This window comes from Neofelis nebulosa, chromosome 7, assembly GCF_028018385.1.
Source record: "Neofelis nebulosa isolate mNeoNeb1 chromosome 7, mNeoNeb1.pri, whole genome shotgun sequence".
NCBI lineage: Eukaryota > Metazoa > Chordata > Mammalia > Carnivora > Felidae > Neofelis > Neofelis nebulosa.
Window position 1 is genome coordinate 146385825 of NC_080788.1, and position 15593 is coordinate 146401417.

A 15593-nucleotide genomic window follows, 5' to 3' on the forward strand; every position below is an offset into this window, starting at 1 on the left:
GATAGAACACAACTGGGTCTCCGTTGTCTAGAGGAATCGTGGCTCTTTAAGCTCGACAGTAAAGGTAGAAGGACAGGAGAACATGAAAACTGCCTTCTATATAAGTGAGGACTTCTTTCTTTGTTAAGATTTTATTTTTAGGCAGTCTGTACCCTCAGTCAACGTGGGGCTCGAACTCACAACCCCAAGATCAAGAGTTGTGTGCTCAATTGCAGGCGGTGTCTGGTAAAGCAGAGGGCTGGAACAAAGGGTCAGCATCCAGGAAACAGGTTAAGCATAAACAGCAGATGATAGAACAGAGGCGACAGGGGCAGTCTTTGTGAAGAGCGTTAACAGGGCTGTAGAAACAACACAATACCTGTAGGTGAGTAATGTGACTGCAGATTACGATGTGTATCAGAACAGCAACTGGGCATCATTTCGTGCTTGCTGAATTCAGGGGGTGCCTTCAGTGGTTACACTCCGTGCTGGTGGAGTTAGAGTTAATAGTCCAATACAGTGCTCTTAGGTGGTCCACGGCAGGGGAGATTTCCAGCCGTCTTTCCAGAGGATGCCCCTGTAGGCAGCACCCCTGCCAAGAAGCAGGGAAGTTTTGACCACAGGATATCTAAGAATGCATTCTAGAGGAAAACAGAAAAGGTAGCTGTAGGTTCCTTGCAGCATTATCTTTTAAAAAAGGGGGAATTATATGATTCTAGTAATCGCGCACTGGGTAAGGCTAAGGTGGCCCACTCAGTGGATGTTCGCTGGAATATTCTGCAGCAGTGTAGAAAAATTATTGAATTTCCAGTGCAAAAGCGGAATACCCTGATTTCAGCTCTGCTTGTCCCCAAATTGAGTCTCATTTGTAGGGCAGCAGTATGGTGGGAAGATTCTTGCCTCTAATTTCTTTTGTTGCTAAAGTGTTCACGCAGTGGGAAGAAGGCACGCCATGGAGATAGATTTACTTGCAGTCATAAACCCCCACGTGGTTTTAGCAAATGTGTAACGAACTAGGTTACCCTACCCACCTTTCTTTGCTTAGTTTCATCCGGGCGCAGTAGCCCGCTGCAGTGTCGATAGACGTGGAAGCCGAGTTACTCAGCAGACATTTATGTGGCTTCTGCTTTATGCTGAGCTCTGGCTGTGGGGTGTTTGCACAAGACACCAAACCAGACCAGCAGCTGAAGCTGGCACCTGCCTGTCCTTAGAGCCCGGGGCTCCTGCTGTCCCGCCAGCGGTGGTGACAAGGGTGCGCTCCGTGCCGGGCCCCGTGTCACCCGTCACACCGGCTGCCACCCATTCTGTCTCAGAGCAGCCTCACGATGCGTGCTGTTCTGATCCACGTTCTAGATGAGAGAACCCACAGTCCTGGGCCAGCAGCCAGCGAGGGACAGAGCTCCGCGGGGCCGCTAACCGCTGCCGCTGGGGCGCCTCGTCGGGTCCTCACGTGGGGGTGCAGACAGATGTGCTGGGATGCTGACTCGAGCGTGCACACGTGCTGTCCCTCCAAGACCCATCGTTCAGAGGACACTAATGCTCTTGGGCCGGCCTGGGTGCTCCTCCTGCCTGAAGCCGGGGGCTCCTCCCTGGTCCCCTCACCACGCTCGAGCCCTGCCCACCCTCCTCCTCGCTCACTCTGTTCGGCCACATCTGTGCCTCTCCAGACCCTTTGTTTCCCTCTGTGCCGGTCCCCGGCTTCTGACCCATTCTCTCCCTTTTCTGCCTTGTGGGCTCCTACTCATCCTTTAGGACCCAGCCTACACGTCGCCTTCTCTGGGAGCCTTCGGCTACCCTCCCCTCCTCGGGCGGCTGGCTGTTCTCTTTCTTGTCCCACTTAGCATCTGGCCACGTGTTGATGCGAGGTAGCTGTCGAACTCCTTCTGTGTGCCACGCTAGGCACTGGGACCTCATACTGGATGAGACAGCTGTGGCCTTGCCCTCAGGGAGCGGACATTCCAGTGTGGGCTGGGAGTGGGGCCAACAGACAGGTAGCCCTGTGAATACTAGGTCTCGGGGTCTGTCATCGGCCCCTGGAAGAAAAACAACCGGGAATTGAGGGGGAGCGGGCATCTTAACAGGGCCTCACAGAGGCCTGTCTGAGGAGAGGACAGCTAGGGGAGATTTGAGAGAGAATCTTCTAGATGAGGGAAGAGACCCCAGATGGAGGATTTGAGGAGCTGCAGGAGGCTGGGTCAGAGGAGTGAGAACGAACATGTGGAAAATACTGCTGTTGACTCAGGCAGGTCCTTGGTTATGTTGTGGAAGGGACGTGTCCTTGTCCTCTGTGCGCCGACAGACACACGCTTGGACCATGCCATCTGAGTGCTTGCTTCCGTGTCGTATGTGTCAAAGGTCAGCACCTTCCCTCCTGTTTCTGTGGAAACATGCCCTTGGGTTACCCTCCCAGCCCGTCTCCCCCAAACCCCGCTGGGGTTGCAGCATCGACCTCGGCTGTGCGGCCGGGAAACGTGGCCTCTGCCCGGAGGCGGCGTCTTCCAGGGGCAAGCGTGCTGAACCCGAGGTAGGAGCTCGAACGAGGGCCTCTCTACGCGTGCGAGAGCCCTGGGGGCAGAGGTCCGAGCGCCTGTTTGGGCTTCAAAGCCAGAGTGCCTTCACCTCCGAGCCATCACTGGGTGTCCTGAGACTGGCCTGTGGGCTGCTGTCTGGCCGCATTTCGCTTGGCAGGCTGGTTGCTGTCCTGTGTGGCCTTTTCAAACCTGGGGGGGACGGGGGAGCCCTGGGGGCCGGCGCCGTGGTCGGCATCTCCCATCACACAAGGAGGACCATGGAGGTGGCCGGGTTAGTCCCCGTGTGTCACCCCGTTGAGCGTGTGCTCACCGACTCCCAGATGGACTGGTTAGGCCGGTACCTACCCCGGGCCAGGGTGGGAGGGTGCGCTGTTGAGCCAGGATGCATTCAAGTTGGAAAGGAGTCCGTTTCCCCTCTACGGGTGGCTCACGTTTCCTGTTAGAAGCTTCAAGGCATTTGAGGGGACGTGACGAAGCGCGTCGCGGGCTGTGTATTGGGAGACGCACACCTGTGCTTGCCTCAGTCGTGAAGAAATTGAGCCGTGGGGTCATGATCCGAGCCGGAGCTGGACACCTACCTGGCTGAGCCACCCGGGCACCCCTTTTCTTTTTCAAGATTGTGTTGGCTGATGGGTTTCTCTGCATTTTCGGATCTGCTCCTCAGTTTCTGCCAAAAAGCCAGCTGGGATTTTGATAGGGATTGTGTTGTATCTGTAGGTCCGCTTGGGCGTGCTGCCATCTCAGCAGTGTGCAGTCCTTAAAACCATGAACGTGGAATGTCTTTCCATTTGTTCAGGTCTTTTATTTCTTCATGTGTTTTGTAGTTTGCAGTGTGTAGGTCTTAACACTTCCTTTCAGATTTACTCCTAAGTCTTTTATTGTTTCTGGTGATATTGTAAATGGAATTCTTTTTTTTTTTTTTTTTAATATATGTATATTTTTATTAAGTAAACTCTATGCACAACATGGGGCTTCAACTCACAACCCCTAGATAAAGGGTTGCATGCTCTACTGACTGAGCCAGCCAGGCACCCCGGAAATTATTTTTTCTTGATTTCATTTTTGGATTGTTTATTGCTAGTGTATAGATAGAAAGATACAGTTGATGTTTGCATTTTGATCTTGCTGACCTCCTTTGTTAGATCAATAGTAGTTTGTGGGTCTCTTCTTCTTAAGTCTTAATGTTTAAGTTGAAATTAATTTTCAGGTCAGAAAGCAACATTAGATGCAGAAGAAATGGCTGACTTTTACAAGGAATTTTTAAGCAAAAATTTTCAGAAACACATGTGTTATAACAGGTAAGTGCTTACTTTTTTTCTAAAATTTTGAATATCATATTCATATTGGGTAGGATTATTTTCTTACCTGAATTTAGTGACGTTGATGTTTATGCTAAAGGTAGACATTGCTGTAAACTTAGTTTTTGTACTTTTATTTTTTTAAAAAATTTTTTTTTTTTCAACGTTTTTTATTTATTTTTGGGACAGAGAGAGACAGAGCATGAACGGGGGAGGGGCAGAGAGAGAGGGAGACACAGAATTGGAAACAGGCTCCAGGCTCTGAGCCATCAGCCCAGAGCCCGACGCGGGGCTCGAACTCACGGACCGCGAGATCGTGACCTGGCTGAAGTCGGACGCTTAACCGACTGCGCCACCCAGGTGCCCCTTTTTTTTTTTTTTAATTTTTTTTTTCAACGTTTTTTATTTATTTTTGGGACAGAGAGAGACAGAGCATGAACGGGGGAGGGGCAGAGAGAGAGGGAGACACAGAATTGGAGTTTTTGTACTTTTAAATAAAACTGACGGCTTACAGTTATTTGCATGGCCACCCCATAACGGTTTGCACCCCTAGTGCTCTGACAGCAGGTTCTTTTTTTGAAGTTTATTTTACATTATTTAATTTATTTGTTTACTTGTTTGTTTGAGAGTGTGAGCAGGAGAGAGGGGCAATGGGGGGAGAGAATCTTAAGCAGGCTCCACCCCCAGCATGGAGCCCAACGCAGGACTTGATCCCACCACCCTGGGATCAAGACCTGAGCGGAAATCAAAAGTTGGACGCTCAACGGACTGAGCCACCCAGATGCCCCTTGACAGTTCTAAACAGCACTTTTCACTAAGGGGAACCTGGACTCCTTAGAGAAGCAGGTCTGCGGTGGGAACAGCACACGACGAGGCAAGACACCTTGTGTCAAAGAGGAGGCCCAGAGACTGGTGGGGTCACATGAGAACGGCACAGGGGCCTACTTGAGGGGCTCCCTTAGGCTAAGGGTGAGGCCGTTTCAGCCGCACAAAGGAAATGACCGTGGTGGATTAAAAGTGCACTGAATCTGCAAAGACCTTTGCCGTCATAGCAAGGCCGAGGAGCTCAGTCCCCTCCGCACACTGCTAGTCAGCCAACTCGTTCTGCAAATTGATCGGTAAAAGAACCCAGAGAATTCACACCTTTCCTGCATCGACTGTTTCAGGGGAACCACATGAAGGAGCATTTTTCTTTGTAGGTCGGCAGCCGATGCAGAAGGAGCGGTGGAGTCGGAGAATTAACATTTTCCCAGGGAAATAATAGGTGTGGGCAGCGGTGACCCACAGCTGCTGAAACCAGCGGGCAGGAAGGCGGGCGGGGCTTTGCAGGGCGCGGGATGGGGTGATGGCCCCTCACCCCGTGTCTTCTCTTGCTGTGCACACTGGGCCAGCTGCCTCTGCACGATGCAGGACGAAGTATCGGGCAGCACCTGTGAGGCATTCTTACCAGAACACGGAGCCGAATCTAGGCAGACCTCCGTACTTAGTACCAACCAGATCACAGGAGATATGTATAAGGGTGTATGAGTCGGGGGTGAGAGGGGTTCATAGAAGACCTCGTTTAAAATGATAGCCTGGCGGGGGACTCAGTCAGTTAAACATCTGACCCTTGATTTCAGCTCAGTTCATGATACCACCGTTGGTGAGTTCGAGCCCCGCATCTGGCTCCTTGCCGACAGCACAGAGCCTGCTTGGGATCCTCTCTCTCCCTCTTTCTGTGCCCCACCCCCCACACTCTCAAAATAAATAGAAATAAACTTAATAAAATAGAAGGTGACAGTGGCAGTGTCGGTCAGGCAGGGCAGGTGAGATCTAAAGGACGGTGGTGGTGGGTGCGGCTGGGCGGGCTCGAGAGACCGACCCTCAGACAGAGGAGTCTGGCGGCACGAGCACGTTGGCACTCCTGCGGTCCCGTGTTACTCTGAACCCGCTAGGTTATAACGTCAGGCCAGTGTGAGTTGTGATGTGGGCCCGAGCATGTGTGCTGGAGAGGAGAGGAGGACCAGAGAAGAGAGGACCAGCCCCACCCCAGGTCAGGTGGCGGGGGAGCGTCAGTGCCCCCTTCCGTGCCCACGCCACCCTGCCCCTGCCTTCCCCATGGAAACAGGGAGAGTTTAGTTTCCCTGCGCTTTGTCAGAGCGTCGGTGGAGTGGAAGCTGGCTTTTCCTTAGTAACCTAAGAACTGCAGTCTCGATGGGGTACCGGTTTCCTCTTTCTGGAAGCCTTGTTTGTTTAGGGCACTGCTTCCCATTTATAACATCACTTAAGTGGATAGCAACGTAAGATCGTTCTCACGAGGAGGGAGATTGTCCCTTCAGCCAACACAGAGGCTCCAGAAAACGAGCATCCTTACCTCTTGCTGTCGCTTTTGAGCCCGTGGTCATTTTGCTTCCCTTTGTCCTGGACTCAGTAAGTCATTTGAGTCCAGTCTGGAATAGAAGTTCCGTGTTCACTCATGAGTTCATTTGGCTGAAAAGCATTGGTACTTATGGACATTTCAGCTTCCAAAGGCTTAGCATTGAGAGTCTGGAATGTGTGCCTTCTGTTGTGGAAACTTCCCAAGCTTTGCCCATTCAGCAGTGGGGTGAATTTGCAAGTTTTGTACAGTAACTCACAGGCAAGTGAGCCCGTGGCTGTTGGTGAACTCCACCCCAATATTTAGAGGAAGCCCTGGAATTCTCTATTTAGAGACACAGAAGCTCAGATTGTTTAGAAAAAGAGGATGTGGAGCTTTATGACGTTGGCACTTGTGACAGATTAACTTCTCCTGATGGAGTACTTTGTGCTTCTCCCGCAAATAAGGCCCCAAACCAGGACGGTCCCCACGGAGTCCTGCCACACTCAACGATTGTGGCTCCCCAGGAATGCCACGGACATCTTGAGGTCCCAGTCTCCTTTTCTGGAGTCTCTTGGCAAAAACCAGAGGAGGATTGCAGCGGAAGGGGCAAAGGTGGGGGTTCACGTGCTGAGCCTTATTCTCTTGTGATAGCCTGGGGGGCCCTGATGAAAATCCAGGAGGAAGGAAGGAAGGCTTTTAGGGACAGGTTAGCTTTAATGAGGGCAGAAAAAGGAAGAGGCAGTGAGGAAAGGTGGGGATAGTCGGGAGGACTTGCCTTTTGGCCGGGAACTCCCCTCAGAAGCTGGGGTGCTGGTCCTCGGTTACTGGGGGCATCACATGTGCTCGTCTGGTTTCTCCAGAGACTGGTACAAGCGTAATTTTGCCATCACCTTCTTCATGGGAAAAGTGGCCCTGGAGAGGGTTTGGAACAAGCTGAGACCAAAGCAAAGGAAGACCAGCACTTAGGAACCCACCCTGACCCACACAGTGGTGTCCCGGGTTTCCACCAGAAGCAGCTGCTTGAGCAGTTCATTTTACAAGGGCTCTGAAAACCTGTACGTGAACGGACGCCCGCACCGCCCCGCCCCTGTGGGGCCCGTTGGCTTGTGTCAGGACAGGGCGGATTGGGAGAACGGTGGTCCTGGTGAGCCGTAGGCCGTGTGACTCTCCCGACTGTGGATTCCAAGCTGGCCCTGGGTCACGGACATGATATTAAATAAAACCAATGTTTTCGTCTACTGTTTTCTGTGTTTTGAATTCTACCAATTTGAAGTGGAATAATATAAAAATATTCGTGTGCTTGATCTGCAAATTTGACTCCACTGACGGGAGTGATTTGGAAGCTGGCTGCCGAGTGAACCGTACCCCACCCTCACGTGACCAGCGGCCAGGGGTTGCTGGACAACCCCGGTCAGTGCTGACGGAATGCAGCTGTCCTGGGACACTTGCACCTGCGGACGTGAAAGCAGGCGCCGCTTCTGTGTCAGAGAGACGTCAGGTGACGGCAGAGGCACCTTCGGAGAACTTTCCTCCGTTTACCCCAGTGAGGTGGAGCCTCGGTTTCCTAAGTTTTCCTGAACACCTTGCTGCTGGACCACATCCCTTGTTTTCCAAGTTCTTTTTAAATCAGCATTATTTAAAACAGGATTGCATGGGGGCACCTGGCTGGCTCAGTCTGTAGAGCATGTGACTCTTTTTTTTTAAATTTAGATCCAAGTCAGCATCTAGTGCAACCGTGATTTCAGGAGTAGATTCCTTAGTGCCCCTCCCCCATTTAGCCCACCCCCCCTCCCACAACCCCTCCAGCAACCCTCAGTTTGTTCTCCATCTTGATGAGTCTCTTCTGTTTTGTCCCCCTCCCTGTTTTTATCTTATTTTTGTTTCCCTTCCCTTATGTTCACCTGTTTTGTCTCTTAAAGTCCTCATATGAGTGAAGTCCTATGATTTTTGTCTTTCTCGGACTCACTTTACTTAGCATAATACCCTCCAGTTCCATCCACGTAGTTGCAAATGGCAAGATTTCGTTCTTTTTGATTGTCGAGTAATACTCCATTGTATATATTTACCACTTCTTTATCCATTCATCCATCGATGGACATTTGGGCTCTTTCCATGCTTTGCCTGTTGTCAATAGTGCTGCTATAAACATGGGGGTGCATGTGTCCCTTCAAAGCAGCACACTGCATCCCGTGGATAAATGCCTAGTAGTGCCATTGCTGGGTCGTAGGGTAGTTCTATTTTTAGTCTTTTGAGGAACCTCCACACTGTTTTCCACAGTGGCTGCACCAGCTTGCATTCCCGCCAGCGGTGCAAAAGAGATCCTCTTTCTCCGCATCCTCGCCAACATCTGTTGCTGCCTGAGTTGTTCATGTTAGCCATTCTGACAGGTGTGAGGTGGTATCTCATTGTGGTTTTGACTTATATTTCCCTGATGATAAGTGATGTTGAGCAATTTTTCATGTGTCTGTTGGCCAGCTGGATGTCTTCTTTGAGCATGTGACTCTTGATCTTGGGGTTGTGAGTTTGAGCCCCACGTTGGGGGTAGAGTTTACCAGAAAATAAGATTACATATTATAAAGTGCCGAGGCTCTCTCTGTCTTCTCTCCTGGAGCCCTGTGACGTGGGGGAGTCACAGCCAGCAGGAGGGACACCTGCCGCGGCAACAGGGAGGTGGCCTTCAGAGCCAGGCCGCGTTAGGGAGTGTGTCCGCTGAGGGCAGATGGGGTATCTGGACTTCACCGAAGCTGCTTGGCAGACAGTCTGTCACAGGGTGAGGCATGATAATACAGTCAGAAGCCTAGGTCTCTGTGGCTTCTAAGCTGCTGCCGGCAAAGACAGTTTGCACCGAGAAAATGCGGGAGGCAGAGGAAACATGGCACCCCCCCCCCCCACCCGTGGAGGCCTTAAGGGCCCCGTGGAGGAGTGGGGGGTCACGTGAGAGCCTCGCGGGCCTCGTGTCTGCCCAGGAGAGCGCTGCCCAGGTATTCATGCTCCGTGCCCGTTCGCCAGCTTCCTGTTAACAGGTCCCCGTGGGGTGGAGTGCACGCACCGAGCAGCGTGGACCTCGGGTGTCACAGAAGTAACATCACGTCGTTTCTTCACACCACACCTCTGTTCCACTGGGATTCTCAGCCTGTGGCCGGCGTGGGTGGCACTGTGTGCGTGCTCAGACAGCCGGCAGGATTGGGGTCCCGTGTGAGCGAGTTTTTAGTTCTTCCTTTATCCCATCAAACTCACTGGCTGACCGTCAGGTTGTTTGAAGATCGTCTTTGCCCTAAATGCTGGGACATTGGAATAAACCGCAACTTGCAGTGGTATTGTTATGAATTATTTTTGCACATCGATTTTTTTTTAATTTTTAAAAATTATTTTATTTATGTATTTATTTATTTTTAATATGTATTTTTTTTTTTTTTGAGACAAAGAGACAGAGAGGAACAGCACGAGTGGCAGAGGGGCAAAGAGAGAGGGAGACACAGAATCTGAAGCAGGCTCTGGGCTCCAAGCTGTCAGCACAGAGCCTGACGCGGGGCCTGAACCCACAAACTGTAAGATCGTGACCTGAACCAAAGTTGGATGCTCAACCAACGAGCCCCCCAGGCGCCCCTGCTGGTTTTCTTGACATGCTCCTGGCTCCTAGAGGCGAGCCTCTTGAGGCTTCGAGGAACAGAAGCTTATTCAAATGAGCTCCGGGCACAGGTAGTGGGTAGGAAGTCAGATGTCTCCAGGGGCGCCTGGGTGGCTCAGTTGGTTAAGCGTCTGAATCTTGATTTCCACTCAGGTCATGATCTTGTGGTTCGTGAGTTCAAGCCTCACATTGGGCTCTGTATGGAGCCTGCTTGGGATTCTCTCTTTTCCTCTCTCTCTGCCACTTCCCTGTTTGCAATCTCTCTCTCAAATAAGTAAGTTTAAAAAAAATGATTTCCCGTCATAACCACATTCAAGTAAATTATTTTTGTGGACTTCAAATAATTATAGAATGAAGATTAGCTCAGGGACATATTTTATACAGCTTTTCCTTGAAAATGTCTCTGATATATTTAATGTTTCTGTTTTCTGAGTTAAAAAATAAAATAAAATTGGGTCTCGTTCCCCCTCTGTGTGTTAGGTGCTGTTTGTAAGCATTCGTGTTTTGTGTTTTCGTTTGTTGGTTTGTTTTAAAGTTTATTTATTTTTAAGAGAGAGAGAGTGTATGCATGCACACACATAAGGGAGGGGCAGAGAGAGAGAGAGAGAGAGAGGGAGGGAGAGAGAATCCCAAGCAGGTCCTGCACTGCCAGCACGAAGCCCGATGGGGGGCTCACACACACAAACTGCGAGATCATGGCCTGAGCAGAAATCAAGAGTCAAATACTCAACGGACTGAGCCACCCAAGAGCCCTAGTATTGTTGTTTTTTTTTTTCAAAGATTTGATTTTTAAGTAATGTCTACACATAACGTGGGGCTTGAACTTAAAACCCCAAGAACTTAAAACCTTAGATCTACTGACTAAGCTGGCAGGTGCCCCAACATTGGTCTTTTCATCGCTTGTGTTCATCCAAGAAAAGCAGATCCAGGTGTAGCCATCAGAAATGCAGGGGCCTCAGGGCTCAGTGACAACAGGAAGTCTGATCACGGTGTCGTTCCTTGTCTTGCTTCAGTCCTAATATATTGGGGAAGTCCGCCTCTGGGAGGGACACCTTTCCTTGTCTTGCTTCAGTCCTAATATATTGGGGAAGTCCGCCTCTGGGAGGGACACCTTCCCTTGTCTTGCTTCAGTCCTAATATATTGGGGAAGTCCGCCTCTGGGAGGGACAGCTTTCCTTGTCTTGCTTCAGTCCTAATATATTGGGGAAGTCCGCCTCTGGGAGGGACACCTTTCCTTGTCTTGCTTCAGTCCTAATATATTGGGGAAGTCCGCCTCTGGGAGGGACACCTTCCCTTGTCTTGCTTCAGTCCTAATATATTGGGGAAGTCCGCCTCTGGGAGGGACACCTTCCCTTGTCTTGCTTCAGTCCTAATATATTGGGGAAGTCCGCCTCTGGGAGGGACACCTTTCCTTGTCTTGCTTCAGTCCTAATATATTGGGGAAGTCCGCCTCTGGGAGGGACACCTTCCCTTGTCTTGCTTCAGTCCTAATATATTGGGGAAGTCCGCCTCTGGGAGGGACACCTTCCCTTGTCTTGCTTCAGTCCTAATATATTGGGGAAGTCCGCCTCTGGGAGGGACACCTTCCCTTGTCTTGCTTCAGTCCTAATATATTGGGGAAGTCCGCCTCTGGGAGGGACACCTTCCCTTGTCTTGCTTCAGTCCTAATATATTGGGGAAGTCCGCCTCTGGGAGGGACACCTTCCCTTGTCTTGCTTCAGTCCTAATATATTGGGGAAGTCCGCCTCTGGGAGGGACACCTTCCCTTGTCTTGCTTCAGTCCTAATATATTGGGGAAGTCCGCCTCTGGGAGGGACACCTTTCCTTGTCTTGCTTCAGTCCTAATATATTGGGGAAGTCTGCCTCTGGGAGGGACACCTTTCCTTGTCTTGCTTCAGTCCTAATATATTGGGGAAGTCCGCCTCTGGGAGGGACACCTTCCCTTGTCTTGCTTCAGTCCTAATATATTGGGGAAGTCCGCCTCTGGGAGGGACACCTTCCCTTGTCTTGCTTCAGTCCTAATATATTGGGGAAGTCCGCCTCTGGGAGGGACACCTTCCCTTGTCTTGCTTCAGTCCTAATATATTGGGGAAGTCCGCCTCTGGGAGGGACACCTTTCCTTGTCTTGCTTCAGTCCTAATATATTGGGGAAGTCCGCCTCTGGGAGGGACACCTTTCCTTGTCTTGCTTCAGTCCTAATATATTGGGGAAGTCCGCCTCTGGGAGGGACACCTTTCCTTGTCTTGCTTCAGTCCTAATATATTGGGGAAGTCCGCCTCTGGGAGGGACACCTTCCCTTGTCTTGCTTCAGTCCTAATATATTGGGGAAGTCCGCCTCTGGGAGGGACACCTTCCCTTGTCTTGCTTCAGTCCTAATATATTGGGGAAGTCCGCCTCTGGGAGGGACACCTTTCCTTGTCTTGCTTCAGTCCTAATATATTGGGGAAGTCCGCCTCTGGGAGGGACACCTTCCCTTGTCTTGCTTCAGTCCTAATATATTGGGGAAGTCCGCCTCTGGGAGGGACACCTTCCCTTGTCTTGCTTCAGTCCTAATATATTGGGGAAGTCCGCCTCTGGGAGGGACACCTTTCCTTGTCTTGCTTCAGTCCTAATATATTGGGGAAGTCCGCCTCTGGGAGGGACACCTTTCCTTGTCTTGCTTCAGTCCTAATATATTGGGGAAGTCCGCCTCTGGGAGGGACACCTTTCCTTGTCTTGCTTCAGTCCTAATATATTGGGGAAGTCCGCCTCTGGGAGGGACACCTTCCCTTGTCTTGCTTCAGTCCTAATATATTGGGGAAGTCCGCCTCTGGGAGGGACACCTTCCCTTGTCTTGCTTCAGTCCTAATATATTGGGGAAGTCCGCCTCTGGGAGGGACACCTTCCCTTGCCTTGCTTCAGTCCTAATATATTGGGGAAGTCCGCCTCTGGGAGGGACACCTTCCCTTGTCTTGCTTCAGTCCTAATATATTGGGGAAGTCCGCCTCTGGGAGGGACACCTTTCCTTGTCTTGCTTCAGTCCTAATATATTGGGGAAGTCCGCCTCTGGGAGGGACACCTTTCCTTGTCTTGCTTCAGTCCTAATATATTGGGGAAGTCCGCCTCTGGGAGGGACACCTTCCCTTGTCTTGCTTCAGTCCTAATATATTGGGGAAGTCCGCCTCTGGGAGGGGCAGCTTTCCTTGCCTTGCTTCAGTCCTAATATATTGGGGAAGTCCGCCTCTGGGAGGGACACCTTCCCTTGTCTTGCTTCAGTCCTAATATATTGGGGAAGTCCGCCTCTGGGAGGGACAGCTTTCCTTGTCTTGCTTCAGTCCTAATATATTGGGGAAGTCCGCCTCTGGGAGGGACACCTTCCCTTGTCTTGCTTCAGTCCTAATATATTGGGGAAGTCCGCCTCTGGGAGGGACACCTTCCCTTGTCTTGCTTCAGTCCTAATATATTGGGGAAGTCCGCCTCTGGGAGGGGCAGCTTTCCTTGCCTTGCTTCAGTCCTAATATATTGGGGAAGTCCGCCTCTGGGAGGGACACCTTCCCTTGTCTTGCTTCAGTCCTAATATATTGGGGAAGTCCGCCTCTGGGAGGGACAGCCAGGTGTCCTTAGGACATAACAGCACTGGAGTAGCATTCCAGAGCTGGCTTGTCTGCCTTGCGGCCCATCCCTCGGCCTCCGCTCCCTTGGTTGGGAGGATACACACCTGGCACCCTGGCCGCGGTGGCCGGGTGGGTTCGGCGTGCATCTGGCCTCTCACAAGTGCTTGCTCAACTCGCAGTGACTAGTAAGGGTGTCCTTGAGCCAGCTCCTGGGCACCGCGGGGCCTCTGCAGGGGAAGGCGGAAAGCCAACTCCCGCTGGGTTGGGAACGCCCCAGTCCAGAGTCTAAGTAGGAAATGCCTTTGGTTCCCTTTGGTTCCCTGCATGTCCCATAGCTGTCAACACGCAAGGGATCTTCAGGAATTGTCCACGCAGTATTAGGGTAAGAGAGGGCTCTCCTGAGCCGGTTTCAGCTCAGGTCGTGATCTCATGGTTTGTGGGTTCAAGGCCCAAGTTGGGCTCCACACTGACAGCACAGAGCCTACTTGGGATTCTCTCTCTCCGTCTCTCTCTGCCCCTTCCCTGCTCGTGCACATACACAACACTCTCAAAATAAACTAAAACGACAACAACAACAAAAAGAGTTGCATGCTCCACTGACTGAGCTAGCCAGGCATCCCTGCTTTTTTCTGTTTTTAAATTTTATTTTTATTTTTATTTATGTATTTTACTTTTGAGAGAAAGAGCACGTGAGCAGGGAAGGGGCAGAAGGGGGGCGGGAGAGAGAATCTCAAGCCAACTCCCTGCTGTCAGCACAGAGCCCAACTCAGGGCTCGATCCCACAAACCCTGAGATCATGACCTGAGCCAAAATCAAGAGTCAGACCGACTGAGCCACCCAGGCGTCCCTTTGTTCCGTTTTTAAAAACAAAAGTAAAACATGATTAGCCATGTCCTGACACTTAACAAAGGTCTCTGGTTAGCAAATTAAAACTGTGCAGGAGGGCGTAGACTGCTACTCTTCATGGAGAGTCAGTTTCCCCAAAGGGAAGGCTGGGGGTTCTTGCTCACAAAGCCCATGTGACAGGGGTCCCAGTGGGGGCTGGGAGTTTGTGTCACAGCCAATTTCCCTCTCCGCCTAGCCGAGCCCACCAGGCTGCTGCTGTCCCGCGAGATGCCCCCTCAGCAGTGCGGCCCCACGGCATGAGGCATATTCCCACTGTCGCGCTCCTATCACCACCTTCTGTCTCCAACACTCTTTCCTCTCCCCAGCCGGAAGCTCTGTCCCCATTAAACACTAACTCTCATCCCCGTTTCCAGCCCCTGGCCGCCAGTCTTCTCCTTTGTCTCTGTGAATTGGAATACACCAGGGACTGCATGTGAATGAAATCATATGGTATTTGTTCCTTTGTTTATTTTTATTCTTTTTATTCTTTTTTTTTTTTTTTTTTTTTTTTTTTTTAAGAAAGCTCTGTGCCCTATGTGGGGCTTGAACTCATGACCCTGAGATCAAGAGTTGCATGCCCTACTGACTGAGCCCGTCAGGTGCCCCTGGAACTGGGAATCCTCAAAGTTCACGTGTGCTGCACCCTCGCAGCAAAGGGCACGTGATGGCGTTCCGTCTGGGGTTCTGTGAGGACAGCGGGGTCGTTCCTGCCACATCGATTCGACCTACTGCGTGCCAGGCCCCGCTCGAAGCACTGGGAATAGAGGAGCAGTGGAGGAGAGAGCCCTGTTGGGCCACCCACCCGTCTCGTGACCCCAGTGTCCTGTGCCCGTGGTGGGGACTGCCATCCTCCTTGCCGGACAGCACCCCTTCTCAGACGTCCTGCTCACCCCACTGGTCTTCCAGGAAAGTAATTTCTTTCCTTGCATGCCATTGAAAACGAATTGATCAATCTTCCAAAAATGTGCAGGCTGCTTCAAGCTGCATTTGTAGCCACTGGCTATTGATTCGCAGCGATGATCGTCCACTTTGTCCTCAGTCAGTCCTAGGGTGGAAAAGTACAGGAAGAGCCCCTGGAGGAGGGGACGAGCTGGAGGGACGAGGTCGGCAGATTTCCAGGGGCGGTTTCTGTCCAGGTATTTGGGGTTACATGTGCTCCCCCAGCCCCTGCACACACGCACCCAGAGATGAGTTTGCCATCAAAACAGACCCACGGTTTGGTGCAGAGTGGAGATGAACGCACAGCCAGAGCTGTGGGCAGTGGCACTGGCTCGTGGAAGGTTAGGTGGGCCATTTGCCAGAAGAACCAGTGGGCGGACAAGGTTTTTATTTTAGAGAGAA

At 51.3% G+C, this 15593-nt stretch overlaps 1 protein-coding gene across 3 annotated transcripts in view; it reads left to right on the top strand.

Moving 5' to 3' along the window:
• The window catches only part of LOC131517804 (cytochrome c oxidase assembly factor 8), a 37533-nt gene extending 22289 nt beyond the window's left edge, over nucleotides 1-15244 (top strand). Inside the window, exons 4-5 of one of the 3 annotated variants that reach the window (XM_058740428.1) lie at nucleotides 3718-3808; nucleotides 5008-5545. In XM_058740428.1, the coding sequence (XP_058596411.1) occupies nucleotides 3718-3808; nucleotides 5008-5050 (134 nt within the window). In that variant the 3' untranslated portion in view covers nucleotides 5051-5545. Of the gene's footprint in view, nucleotides 1-3717; nucleotides 3809-5007; nucleotides 5546-7006; nucleotides 7385-14771 lie in introns of those variants that run through there. The other 2 variants (XM_058740429.1, XM_058740427.1) reach the window with 2 other exon arrangements.
• Nucleotides 15245-15593: the final 349 nt, after the last annotated feature.